General features: G+C 36.8%; 1 protein-coding gene across 1 annotated transcript; it reads left to right on the forward strand.

Moving 5' to 3' along the window:
- Nucleotides 1-3,658: 3,658 nt before the first annotated feature.
- LOC126184349 (tumor suppressor candidate 2-like) lies at nucleotides 3,659-11,581 on the forward strand. The gene is made up of 3 exons (XM_049926728.1): nucleotides 3,659-4,171; nucleotides 10,674-10,791; nucleotides 10,900-11,581. The coding sequence occupies exons 1-3, from the start codon at nucleotides 4,041-4,043 to the stop codon at nucleotides 10,963-10,965; spliced, it is 315 nt and encodes a 104-aa protein (XP_049782685.1). The 5' UTR covers nucleotides 3,659-4,040; the 3' UTR covers nucleotides 10,966-11,581.
- The last annotated feature ends 2,459 nt before the right edge of the window (nucleotides 11,582-14,040 follow it).

Consider the following 14,040-nt stretch of genomic DNA (forward strand, 5'->3'; position numbering starts at 1 on the left):
TTTCGGGATTGTTAATTTTTCCTCATATCTCATTCATGACACTATTGTTAAGGCGTTCCACATCTTCCTGTGTGTATGTCTGCAATCATCTCATCCATGTTCTTGAGGAATTTCTGCATAGAACTTAAAGATTACAACTTTTGCAAACGAGTGTCCATTAAATGTAGTTATTCCATCAGTTTTAAACTCGGCAAATGCCTGTTCTGTTGCTAAATGGTCAACTACCAGCTTGCCACACTTAGATACAATGTAATTATCATTTTCAAGCTGATCCAAATGGGAATAGAGCTTTATAAACAGATGTTTTGTGTATCTCCATCTTGATAAACAGATTTTTTGTGTATACCTTAATGCAGTAAACGTTTTCGATTCCATTGATTGCGGGCAGTACTCCAACATGTGACCAATTTCCATTGTTGTTTACTGTAAGTGTCAATACTTTGTATTCCCCCTTCGTAATCAGATTTTTCCATACAGTGTGTACTTGCAAGGGGTGGTCTCCCTCACTCCCATGGACACCTTGCACACAAAATAGCGCAATTCAGCTAAGAGTTTACAGTTGGATAGCACATATTTCAGAAGTGGAAGTGGGTGGTTGCGTGACATTGAAAAGTAGTAGGTAGTTGAAAGTGTAGCGTTCCCCTTTTCTTACCTATATGAAGCGTAACATGTGATGGGATTCAGGGTCCCTATTGGGTTCCTCCATTTAATCCCTGACCGCCATCTTAGGTTACGTCATTGTAAGGGAAGTGCCGGAGGGATGACAGCGCCCTCTGGTGGCGGTACTGTGTACTAGGTCAGCTGGACTCCAGACTTCATGGTGAACACACTGGATGGAGATACTGTTTATGACAACTCAAATTGTTTAAATAAACAAGGTGTACAAAATAAAGACTTACGTCCATACTATCCAGCAGGCCAGCACAGGATGAGTCCTTTTCCCGCCAATTCCAAGGAAGAGGTGATGGTTGGATGACTTAGGTTAGTGGATGTAGCCCAAGTGACCTCTTTCCCCCATTTTTCCCGCTATTTTCTGGGGCGGCGGAGGGGTGAGGAGGGGAAGCGGAGAGGAGGGGTTAGCTTAGTGGAGGTAGCCCGACTGAACTATTTTCTCGCCAAAATTTTAACTTCCCGCCATTAAATCATTGCGATGTTGGCACATCTATAGTCGCCATCTTGAACAAATTTGGCAACAATGGAATGTCGCGTAGCGCTCTCTATGTCCCAATACTTTATGTTTCCAACAGATGAATGTCTACATTTCTTATACCTCCTTGGTGGTGGGTCCTGTGGTTTGGTATATATGTTACCATCTGTTTGTACGTATGAGGATTTCCTCTGCAAATTTATTGGCTGCTTACCTCATTGAAAGGTCAGTTTGAACCATATATCCTCCAACAACCTTGAGTCTGTGAATAACATTAAATTCACAAAAGCCATAGCTTGGTTTTTACCAACGTTGCCATTAATTTTTCTACAAAGCCAACTGCATCAATATGGCTATTATTGGTTTTATTTTGTTCATAGGTTGAATTCACATTTGATTAGGTTTTAACTTGCCTATGTGTGGCTTGTGATTCTGGTAAATGTTAGTTGCTAGTCACAACAAATTCCAGTGATGGTCCTGTATAATGAGTGGAAAGCATCAAGCCCGAGTCACACTATACATCCCCACCGGAGGTTTAAGTCCTCCCTCGGGCATGTCTCTGTGTGTGTGTGTGTGTGTGTGTGTTGGTCTTACCATAAGTTAATTTAAGTAGTATGTAAGTCTAGGGACCGATGACCTCAGCAGTTTGGTCCCTTAAGAATTTGTATGCATTTGAACATTTTCACACTATACATCAACAGACCATCACATCGCCTCACTATCACGTCAGGATGTATTCACACTAGGCTTCATGTAAATTCGCTTAAGCCCACTAATGAATGATGAAATACTATCCATGGTACATAAAGTGAGAGTGTAGTATCGGAATTAAGGTGCAACAACGATAACGTTTATTAATGGCCTGAGCAAACTTTATAACGTATGTTTTTGATCAGTTTTGTGTGATAAATTGTTTAGAAGTAAAACAACATTTCAAAACATCAACATTTATTTACTGGTAAATATATGAGGGGTGCTCTGTAGCATCACAGCTATTCACAGGCGTTTGTAGAACGTCTACAGAGACCAGGCAATTAACAAAAGCCTGCAGAGTCATTTGGGTGAGACGTCTGTCATAATAGCAACAAGGTTGCACAAACCTGTCAAGTCTGACAAGTGCTGGCTGGCCACACACAGCTGTGACTCTCGGCGTATTTAATTCTTCATTTATGTGGCCATGTTGTCCGTAGCTGCTTTATAGTACCTGAGGATATTATCGTTCTGTCGATGCAACTACAAGAAAATGCGTGGTTTTTTCACCAGACGCGTTTCACTTTATTTAGGTGAAGCGCCATCACTGGTCTGTAATTAAAGATATTTATGATTTGATTTGTTTTTAAGATTGGACTGTTTTTTCTATCTTAAAAACAAATCAAATTACAAGTATCTTTAATAACAGAACACTGATGATGTTTTACCTCAATAAAGCGAAATGTGTCTGGTGAAAAAAAAGCATGGATTTCCTTGTAGTTGCAATGACAGAACGAAAATACCATCAAGAATTCTGCGTCTTTTTTGCCACAAAAATGTAAACGAACTTTTCCTTCTCCAAGACAATGCAAGGCCTCAGACAAGTCTGCACACCCAAGAGCATGTCACAAAACTTTATTGGACTGTTCTCCCTCATCTACCGTACAGCCCAGATATCGCACCTTCCAACTTGAATCTGTTCTGCCCAATGAAGGATGCACTCGAAAGGAAGCAGTACACGAATGATGGGGACGTTATAGATGCAGCAAGATGTTGGGTCTGATGCCAACCAATAGAGTGGAACCATTCAGGCATATACGCCTTCTGCAGTAAGATGGTGTAAGGCCGTCGCATTGAACAGAGATTATGTTGAGAAATATGGTTTTGTAGCCCAAAGAGTGAGGAATAATATAGTGTACTGGACTCCTGATTAAAACCAACCAGCTTAGAAAAAAAAGTAAGTTGCGTTACTCATTGAACGCCCCTCAGACGTACATACATACAAATAAGTCAAACAATATTTATAAGAAAATAAACAGAGTCTGTTCACCCGACCTCTTATATTCTTTTTCTTACGTAACTAATAACATAATAAACTACTCTATTTTTCTCCTACATTAGAGTTGACTTTGTCAGTTAAAAATGTTATTAAATTAAAATCGCTTCATCAACTTATGTTCTTATTTATACACAGTTTAGCTGTTGGGTCTATACTGTCTTGTAAAACCCAAATAATTTTTCGCTTTCGGATACCTGACCTCGCTTATGGAAAAAAATATCCATGGTGTAATCGAGCATTTGCAATTTTCCTCGAAAACAACGTAAAATCATTAAATAGAACTTACGAAGAGAAAAAGACACAAAGTCCACGAACATAACCTGAGTTAGTGTGGCGAAATTGGGTTAACTTCTGATATTAGCAGACGACAACACCGTCAAAACTCTGTTCCTAAGAAACTTTGACGGCGACGTGACGTAAAGGGCCGTTGATTGTCAGTGTGGACGCCGCCATTTGAAAAGCATTGTGGAATATTTTGACGTAATGGGACGTCTGCCCTTGAGACATATTTGCATTGTGCGATGTCTCGTGAACTACTTCCTGTCCACTGCACTAAAAGCTAATCAGATTATATAATCTTCTGAGCTTGTTTCGTATGGTTTTTTTTATTATTAACAAACTGGGGATGTAGCTAGAACGATAGTGTTTATCCGGTTGCTAACCAAAGATACGAATTTGTAATCTTTCACCAAAGCAGTTAAAATTTCAGAGTGTTTAGTGTGATTTGTTTGTTGTTAGGTATGCGAATTAATGCAGGTGTATGCTGTGACGCATTCGTTAATCGTTAAAGACAGTGCTTTTGCTTTGTTGGAATAGAAGATGTAGTTCGTGGCTGCTGCCTTGGGAAGACTGTTATTGTTGCTAATGGGTATTAACAGTTCGAAATCCACAAAGAAAGCCTCGAATTCTTTCAGTGGCATATCTCCGAACAACTCACTGAAGAGTGAAGAAAGTAACAAGTCCTACACAAATATTTTGGTACTATCAAGGATGGGGTGAGTAGAATTTGAGCTCCATTAGTAGTCATTTATATTTTCCTTATGTGTCACTCTGTAGATGTTTCTAAATTCGTTTGCCGCAATAGTACTTTTGGATATAGGTAAAAAAAGTTTATTTTTGATGTTTGTAAATGAAGTGGAAAGGTAATTCCGTAATGTGTGTTAGTTAAGACAAATAGTGTTTGTAAATAAACCGCTTTAGTGATTCGAGTAAGATTTGTAACTTTCCTGGAGTAGTAGTTGTTGTTGTTGTTGTGAGCAGCAGTACTGCAAGAGATTTTTTAGTTAAAATTTAGACACTAAATTGTTAAGTATGGAGACAGATCACACTAAGTACGTTCTTCACTGTCACAGAGGTATTGATCTTTCTTCTGTGCAGTAGAAACCCATCAGTAGATATTTTGTAAATTATATGTGGAATTATGTTTGGGTATTGATGAATGACATTGTAAACTGCAGTTCTTAATTGGTGGGCTGCAAGCAAGATGCGCAAATGTTTCACAAAATTTATTTCCTTGTGCTAGGTATCCCGTTCGTAACTTTTTACTGCCTTTATTCATTTTCTACAGTGTTTATACATATGCTATGGGAATGACCATTTAATGAAGTAATGGTTAATGACTGAAATATGAGCACAAACGTACGATTTAGCAGAATAATTGTACATAAGAAATGTCAATTCTGTTGAACTAATCTTTTGATGTTGATAATTGTTGTGGAAGATTTAAAGTGAAATGTGAAATCGTGAGCATCGGTAAGATGTAACTTCATTAATACCGGATGAAAATTAACGGAATCCTCAGTAAAGAAATTGAATTCAGTAATATTGCTCTGGACATATTTACAATTCATAATTATAATTGCAGTATGTTACTGACAGCTGAATGTAATGGACATGCTTCTTGAAATGCTTTTGTATCAGCAGTTGGCTTTCTGTGGTCATATGATGCTGTGGAAATGTATTTTTAACCAGAGCTAAATAGCTTCTGTTGAAGGGCTCATTTCCTGAGCAGCCATGAAACTTGCTGATGTGGCAATATGGGCTTCAAGTATCGCAGATTAGTATGTTGTAGTGTTTATATGATGTAAATGAAACATTTTGTTATTGTACACATTAATAATCTGGTGCTGTACATAGCTTTTACAGCATTCTCTTGTCATAATGGCACAGTTTAATACATGGTGAACTGCAAGTAATATGGAGTTTAATTTTACTTGCTCATCATAAATTACGTAAATCTTCCAAAAGTTGGAATGTTTGTCTCTGAGACAGATTACAGTTGCTGATTTCTAAAGCCTAGTAAATTCCTGGTTGTGTGTGTTTGTCATTATTAAACACTCCATTTCTGTGAATCTGTAGCAGAATCATCATTTACCCTGTCAGTGGCAGCAATTCATCAATTAAGAGGAATAATGTGACAAATGACAGGGACATTTCCATCCATGTCAGTAGTCGTCTCCAATTGAATCAGTTGTAGATTACTTGTGAGTAAACGTAACATGAACCAGTGACACGCAGTGGATCACAGCATGTAACTTTGTATTAGTCTTCAGGTGTGATGTTTTTTGCCTTTTTCATTCACCATTTTTTTCTATCATCCAGCATTGCCTTCAGTAATAGTAATTGTAACTCAACCATGACATTGAATGAATAAAGGTCATCTTGGATTGTTAACGAGCATAGGCTGATATAATTTAATGGTTTTTGTCACAGTTTTCTGTAGTCTTATGATACCTTGATATTAGCTATTGTGATGTTAGCTATTGTGTCTTTAGTGCTGCCTTAAAGATTGTTTTGGTACGTTACATAGGTCCTCATGCACAGGTATGGAGAAATGTTTGATAAGAGTCATCAGCTTAAGGAAGTTACATGGAAAAAAAGGGGGGACTGTAAAAAATATGGTAACAATAACATGATGTTATTGACTATTATTGTTATTGTTATTTTCCTCCAAACCAAAATGGGCCAAGGTACAGATCAGTCTGTCATCACAACCAAGTTTTCTTAGTATCACATATGTTGGCTTCCCCGACTCACATCCAAACTGCCACCTTCCAACCTAATGTAGACCACGGGCAAAGCTACAGATCAGTGTGTCACCACAACCAGATTTTTTTCCTTTTTTTCCAAATTCAGTGCTTCACTAATTAGTAATGAGACTGTGAATATATGCACCAAAAGATGACGTGACAACAGCCTTTAACGTTATGTGACTGGCCAAAGTTGGCGACTTGTATCAAACATTCCTCCTGTGCCCCATGTGTTGTACATTGTTACGTACAATATAAGTACATGATATATACCACATGCTATTGGAGAGTTGTGTATTAAGTAAAGTAGCCATTGTGAATTTACATTGCAGTACTAGTTTTTGTAGTGATAGGTGCATTAAATATGGTGTGCAAGTAGACATCAGGATATGCTACAGATCACTCTATAATCACAACCTTGATTTTGCATTCACATTTGTTTGCTACACCAGTGCATAGCTGAATTTGGCAACTTCCAAACTTACCTAGACTTCATGCTACACTAGATCAGTGTCACCACAACCAGGTTTGGGAGGGGCCCACTTTTGTAACCTTAAACAGTTGGCCTCTTGAAGCACAGCACAACATTATAGGGTTTGCTACAGAGTCCCCTGCTAAAGATAAACCAATGATGTTCAGTATTTCATATGCTGTGGAATGGGGTGAGCTTTTTGTTCCAGGCACTAATTATGCTAAGTTACAATCAGTCAAAATTTAGATTATGGAGAGCACAGATGAAAGGCATCAGAAAAATAATACTTTTCATCAGTGTGTCAGAAAAAATAAAACCTGGGTGAACAGTCTCATACTTGTTTCAGGGTGCCATTGATCCCTGCTTTTTGTTAAAACATATGGAGAGTGCTTGCAACAAGATAAGATTCCTCAAAACCAAGTATTTTGGTTCAGCCAATTTTTGGCTAGTTAGTGAAACATTAAGTAGATGCAATTAATCAGAACAATAAATCACTACATTTTTTATTTAAATTATGTTGAAGAGACAACGTTCAGAATGAGAAAACTTTTTAAATGTTTTCAGTTGCAGATGTTAAACAACACTGCACCACAAGATGCAAAGCCAGCAGTAAAATTACACTCAAGTCCCTCCTTCTGCATGAACAGCTACTTGGAGGAATGTCATCCACACTTTTAAAGACTTTGGCATATATATTCCATATTTCCCTCAGGTAGCTGTGTACCTGTTTAAAATTTTCTATCACGCTGTTTCCAGAGGCCTGGTGAAAGCATCACTAATAAGAACATCTGGACTAAAGTGAGTTGGTAAATTGTTCCTAGAAGAATTTCAGAACCTTATAGGTACCTGATGGGAGGAAAGATGTACAAATCAGTCTGCAAGTGTTGCCATATCAATCCAGTCATTTGAAATAAGACTATGTTGAGACTCATGAGCAAGGGCATTTCATATTCAGAGTTTCTGAATACGTGCTCCTCTGCATATCACATAGGCAGGGAGCAAGTCATCAGCATCTGACTCAAAAATCATGGTACTTGTTGCTGACTCGGAGTAACTGCATAGCTTTTCAGGGTACTTTGTACCACATCTGTATTTCACAAGTAATTTTCCAGGTTCGTCACTGACTTTCATATAGTCATAATCAAGCACCACCAAGGTTCTCTCTCAAATTATCAAAATATTTTGTCAGAACATGAGATACTTGGTCCAGATACTGTAATATTTGACACCAATCAAACCTGGTACACATTTTTTATCACTGTAAAAACCCATGGATTGAGTCATTCCTAGGGAGATTATCTTTAAATCTGGCACAGTTTACACCTTGCTCACAGCAAGGGAAATTTATGATTGGATTGAGGATTTCTTGGTAGGGAGCATGCAGCATGTTAACTTTGATGGAGAGTCATTAGGAAATGTAGAAGCAACATCAGGTGCGCCACAAACAAGTGTTGGGACCCTTGTTGTTCAATAGTAGCCTCAGATTTTTGTAGATGAAGCAATGATCTATAGTGAATTACAGTGTGAAAAACTGAACAAATAGTCAGTCATATCTTGATGAGTTTTCAGAGTGCTGCAAGTTTGGTGATTTGTTCTAAATTTTCAGAAACACAGACATGTGCATTTCACAAAATGAAAAAAACTGTCTCCCATGAGTACAGTACCAACGAGTCTCAGTTGGGAGCAGTCATCCTGTGGAAATATATGTGTATAACCATTCCTAGGCCTATGTAATGGAATGATCATATAGGCTCAGTTGTTGGTAAACGCATGGCGGACTTCAGTTTGTCAGGATATTGGGGAAAATTTTATCAGTGCATAAAGAATATTGCTTATTTCACACTTCTGTTGCCCACCCTAGAGTACTGCTCCAGTGTATGGAACTCATACTAAATAGAACTAACAGGGGTGTTGAATGTATATAAAGATGAGCAGCATGAATGGCAGCAGCATTATGTAACCCATGGGAGAGTCTGCAAAACCGGACCTGTCACACACTTTAAATTGCCAATTGTTGTGTGAAAGCTTGTTTAGAAAGATTCAAGTAATAATTTTAAGTCAGGAGTATTCTACTACACCTTACATTTCACTCCTGTAGGCACCACAAATAAATTAGACAAATTACGGCATGCACAGAGGCATAAAGGCAATCTTTTTCCCATGCCCCACATGCAAACGGGATGGGAAGGAGCCCTAATAAATGGTACAATGAGAAGTACCTAGTGGCTTACAGAACATAGGTAAATCTGAATGTGAAGGATCTTGCACAGAACACACTATAAATTCTCCCTCCCTCTTGGTCCCTCTCCCCCCTCTGTGGCCTATTTATTTAATTTATTTCTCCATAGACCATGTAGCATTATGGTATCTAACATGTCAGAACATTACAGAAATAATACATTCATATAAAACATTAACAAAATGGGATAGGATAGGGAGGAAGTCAGCCATGTGACCTAATCAAAGGAACCATCCCACCACTCAACTTAGTGACAAGGGGGAAACTATAGAAAACCCAAGTCAGGATGGCCAGATGGGGAAATAAGCCCTGGTCCTCCCATAAGTGAGTTTAATACATTAAGTCTGGAGTAGCCATCTTGATCACTGCATGATTGGAAGGGGACTCACAATGTACATTGTTTTCAATGTGAGTGCAATATGTACAGTAAGAAAATTAATGAAAAAGATATTTTGAAAATAAAAACTCTACTGAAAAGTGAAAACACATGAACAAATTACACAACACTACTGAAAAGTACAAGATGCAGAACCAGTCACTCAGTGATGTAGGTAAATCATGAGACTTTGATTTAAAACACCCCTCAAAAAATAAAACACATGAGCACATTATGTAGCATTGCTGAAAAGAATTATGCACGGACACACGAAAACCTGCAAACACTATAACACATCATAATTAGGCTAGCACCGGATTCCTTCTCAGTGGTGGTGTATTACACTGCATCTGAAACAGAGGAAATAGAAAAGCAACTGCAGAAACTTTCCTTGAAAAGACAAACACATCATAGATGGTATGTTAGGTAACAGAATCAAAAGAACCCAACAATGTATGAGGGCCTAGTAATCTTATACACTAACATATACATTCAGTTACACCTCAACAAGAAATGATTTTAACTCTGATCTAAAAGCCGTTTCAGTCTCCAACCTTTTTATGTGTGTTGGTGGTGCATTATAAAGAATGCCACCAAAGTGGCTGTCGTGTCTTTTGTGTACAGGTTGTTCTGTATCTAGGGACCCACAGTTAAGAGTATTATAATGGTGGTAATTGGAGTTGCTTAGCAACCACCAAGTTTGGTTCTTGTCATCAGCACAACAATGTGGTAAAGGCACCTGAGCTCAATGAGCATCTCAGTGACACTGTCATGCTTAAAAAAAACAAGCTCATCCTATCTATTACCTTTACCTGATGAAGATCACAGATTGACAAGCAATACCAAATAATCGATTACATGAGTTGTGCAAAGTAATTTCTTCTTTGGTAAATTAGACTTCCTTCTTGTAGAGGTACTTGGGTAAATCTTTCATAAAATCTAGGACCATGCTGTTACATTTATAAAAGATAGGATAAAAGTACCCTAGTGTATTGTCAAAGATTCTGTAACACATCTCTATAAAAGATGTTTGAAAAAGCTCTTTTACGGTGTAATATAGGCCTTGGTTTTTTTCTATGGACCTCTCAGTCCTCTGACTAATGATTTTTGTGGCATTAATAAAGGAAATAAAATCCCTATAATTGTTTGCAATCATAATGACCTTTATGAAAATTTTTGTCTATATTGCTTAAGATTTTTTGTCCATTTAAGATATTTTTCCTCTGACCATTTATGAACATAAACTTAATGATTCAGAAATGTAGTGTTGATATATAATAAATCATAAGACAAAGGAAGATATCAAGAATAGACATTGTTGGTTTTTAAGAGGCTTGAAATCTGTTCATTCTGATAACTGACATCTTGGTTCTGATTTCAGTTCTATGTTTTTTGATGAAGATGGAGATCTAGCTCATGAATTCTATATAGAAGTGCCACCACCCAAAAAAGGTTGTAAAGCTACCATGAAGAGAGTGCTTCACAATCTGATTCCTCAGGTACCTCTAATCAGCATAATTTATATGTATTCTCACATTTATGTATAAAAGTTATGCCACATATTTTTCCTTTTCAGTTAGTCATGTTTATTTCTTTTATTCTTGCAGGGTGAAGTCCCGTATAAATTTCCTAGACTGCATTGTGACTTCCCGGTAATCCTTCATCATGTATGACATTAAGTGTTTTTCTTCAATGCCCTTGGTGAAATTAGTTAAAACATTTTTGGCCAAATGTTAATTGTGTTTGACAAGTATTGGGCAAAAATGTTGCCTTTATAGTAGATGATATGCTTCTGAATATTAAATCATATCAGCGGGGTGTAATGCAATTAGTAAGTTATTTGGATGTTTACATGATGACAGAATCTTTAATTGATTTCATTGTAAATCACTGCAAAAGCACCTGCAGCTTTCAAAATAATTCAACATTTAACTGTAATGTGGAAGATTTTGTGTACATTCTGCAGAGATTACTATGCTATTTAAAACTATGTAATTTCCAATTTACATTCTACAGTTGTTACACAGTTTAAGTCTTAAGTCAAATTGTGTAATGATTGAGTTCTGTTGGATTGTAGCCTTGTAATTTTTTGTAGTACTGAAGAAACTCCAGTACTTCGGTTTAATAGAGTATTTGTGAAAGACATATTGTATTGCTTTCCGTATAGCACAGTTTTAGTGTAGAAACATGATTTTGCTACTGTGATTGTACATATGTATATACATATAGTTTGTGTGTGTGTGTGTGTGTGTGTGTGTGTGTGTGTGTGTGTGTGTGTGTGTGTGTGTGTGTGTGTGTGTGTGTGTGGGCGGGCGCCTGCACACTCAATGAGCATCTCAGTGACACTGTCATGCTTAAAAAAACAAGCTCATCCTATCTATTGCTTTTACGTGATAAAGATCACAGATTGACAAGCAATACAGTAGTGTGTGCGCGCCACTACTGCTCTCCCCTTTCTGCTCCTCAGAATTAGACGAGTCATTTGCTGAAGCTTCCTAAGTTTTCCGAATTAATTATGGAAACCATTGAGCTTGGACAATATAGGTACATTCCTTGTTTCTATTTCTGATCTCTCTTTTGTGAGAACAATCTGAGTCATAAAAATGTCTTAAAAAATTTATGCCATTGCATGCATTGTGTTCAGAGTTTTGAAGTCATATAGTTGGATTATTATGTTTTTTAATTATAAGATACTAGAGTGGACACTTGCTATTTGTGTCTATTTTTAGGCTGTGGTGCTTTTAACAATACAAAATTGTCTTTTAAAAGTGTGTTGACAAAAAATTGAAAATGATAAAAAACTGAACTTTAAAGGTAGCAGGCTTTTAGCAATCAGTAAGTAAATTGCTTTTACAGGAAGTTCCCACACAGCTGCTTTCACTTTACGCTGCAGCTCTGAAGAGCACAGTTTCAACTTTTTGAATTGGTACAGTGAAATTTTTACTGTGTAATTCTTACCTGTAAAACTAAAGGCCTTATTAGTACTGGCAATAATTCAGTGAAATTGTGCTGGTTGTTAATATTCATATTTAGCTTTGCATAAGGATTATAATGCTATACCTTGTCAGTTGATACTGAAATGCAGAACTTGAGTATTTTTAAGACTTCTGTGTGCTTAGTTGGAGAAGAACTGTTGTACTTCTTTCCACAATGTCAAATTTTGTGTGTGAATTCACAACAGTAATTGTGTGTGTGTGTATGTGTGTGTGTGTGTGTGTGTGTGTGTGTGTGTGTGTGTGTGTGTGTTTCTACAATAACATTTGCAGGTACAGCTACTGCTGTGAACCACACACACAATCTTACATCTTAAATTTGCTATATAGCACATGAGATTAACATAAAACTGAAAGTTGCTTAACTTGACAATGTCATAGTTAAGATTTGAAATTCTGACTGTTTGAAATAATCCTCAAGGCTTTAAACATGCAAATCTTATATTTGCCAGTGTTGCTTATGTCACATTTGTCTATGAACCAGTTTTAGCAGAAGTTTTCTTTTGTTCCTCTGGTAGCCCACAGTTTATGTAAACAATACATTTGTTAATCAGAGTCATCACTTTGGAAGCAGTGACTATTTAAATATACATTATATGTATAATACAGAAAATATTTGTACAAAAATCCAGTTGACCCTCCTAGTTGATACATTTGTATTAGGTTTGAGGGTTGCTATATCTGAGGTATAAGATCTATTTACTAATGTGAAGCATGAAAAAGACTATAAATAGTCTGCTAGTCTGTACAGTAGAGAAAGAGATTTGTATTGTTATAGTAAGTTGTTAAATGTGTTTGAACAACTATATTGAATTGGTTGTGGTCAATAAAATGGATATGTAAGGAAACCTTAATCATGTTGAGCCATTATTGCCCATAACTTTTTTGTATGTGATTTCAAAATTTTTATTAGTGATGAAGTTTACAGACAAGTGTTTGCTTGCGTGGAAGAAGGAAGAATTTTCCTGTGTGTGCTTGCACTTCAGTGTTATATTAATGCAACAATTGTTAAAACAGATTTTGATTAAGTGCCACAAGTTGAAGAAATGGTTTATGACTGGACAAATTGCTCATTGCCAATGAATCTCTGAACTCCATTATGTTGTAACTAATCTATATGACTTTGCCTGTTACTTGATTCTGATTCTTGTCCTTTAGTGAGAAGTTCAAGTCTGTCACAGTTAAAGGAACTGCAGTCCAATGGCAATAGCAGTGCTAAATTAAAAGTAGTAAATTTTGTTGCGTAGGTTTCACATATCTTCCCGGCCCGTGTTCACTTAAATTACACCATCTTTGCATCAAAAGGTATGGTACGCAGAATCTGCAGAAAATAAATACATTTGGCAAAATCATTTAAACACACACACCTCTTACAAATTAATGACCATCAGTAATTCCCCCCCAAAAAAACCTAAAATGTTTCAATTCTGAACTGTACTTAGTCAGGAAATAAAAGATCACCACTACTTGACTGGGAATGACAAAAATCATTAGAAATTGGCACAATTTTGATGTTTTGTTTAGCATTCAGCTATGCAGAATTGTGATTATAAACATTCCTCATTAAATGGAAAGAAAAGGTCTCGTTGGAACCCTGATCCTGGCATGTGGTTTACATTAGCTGATTTCCACAAATCCAGGAGTATTGGAATGGTTCATTCAGCAAAAATGAATTTTCATCCTATACCAGGTGTCAGAAATGTCTTTTGTATTTACAATTTTTTCTTTTGTGACATTAGTCACAGTGTAGTTAAT

Source organism: Schistocerca cancellata, chromosome 4 (genome assembly GCF_023864275.1).
Source record: "Schistocerca cancellata isolate TAMUIC-IGC-003103 chromosome 4, iqSchCanc2.1, whole genome shotgun sequence".
Taxonomy (NCBI): Eukaryota; Metazoa; Arthropoda; class Insecta; order Orthoptera; family Acrididae; genus Schistocerca; species Schistocerca cancellata.

What these genes read in the sequence shown, in the direction of transcription:
- LOC126184349 (XM_049926728.1), top strand. Translation starts at nt 4,041, where the DNA reads ATGGGTATTAACAGTTCGAAATCCACAAAGAAAGCCTCGAATTCTTTC. An exon ending in TTGGTACTATCAAGGATGGG is followed by an intron (nt 4,172 to 10,673) that starts GTGAGTAGAATT and finishes TTCTGATTTCAG; the next exon opens with TTCTATGTTTTTTGATGAAG. An exon ending in TTCACAATCTGATTCCTCAG is followed by an intron (nt 10,792 to 10,899) that starts GTACCTCTAATC and finishes TTATTCTTGCAG; the next exon opens with GGTGAAGTCCCGTATAAATT.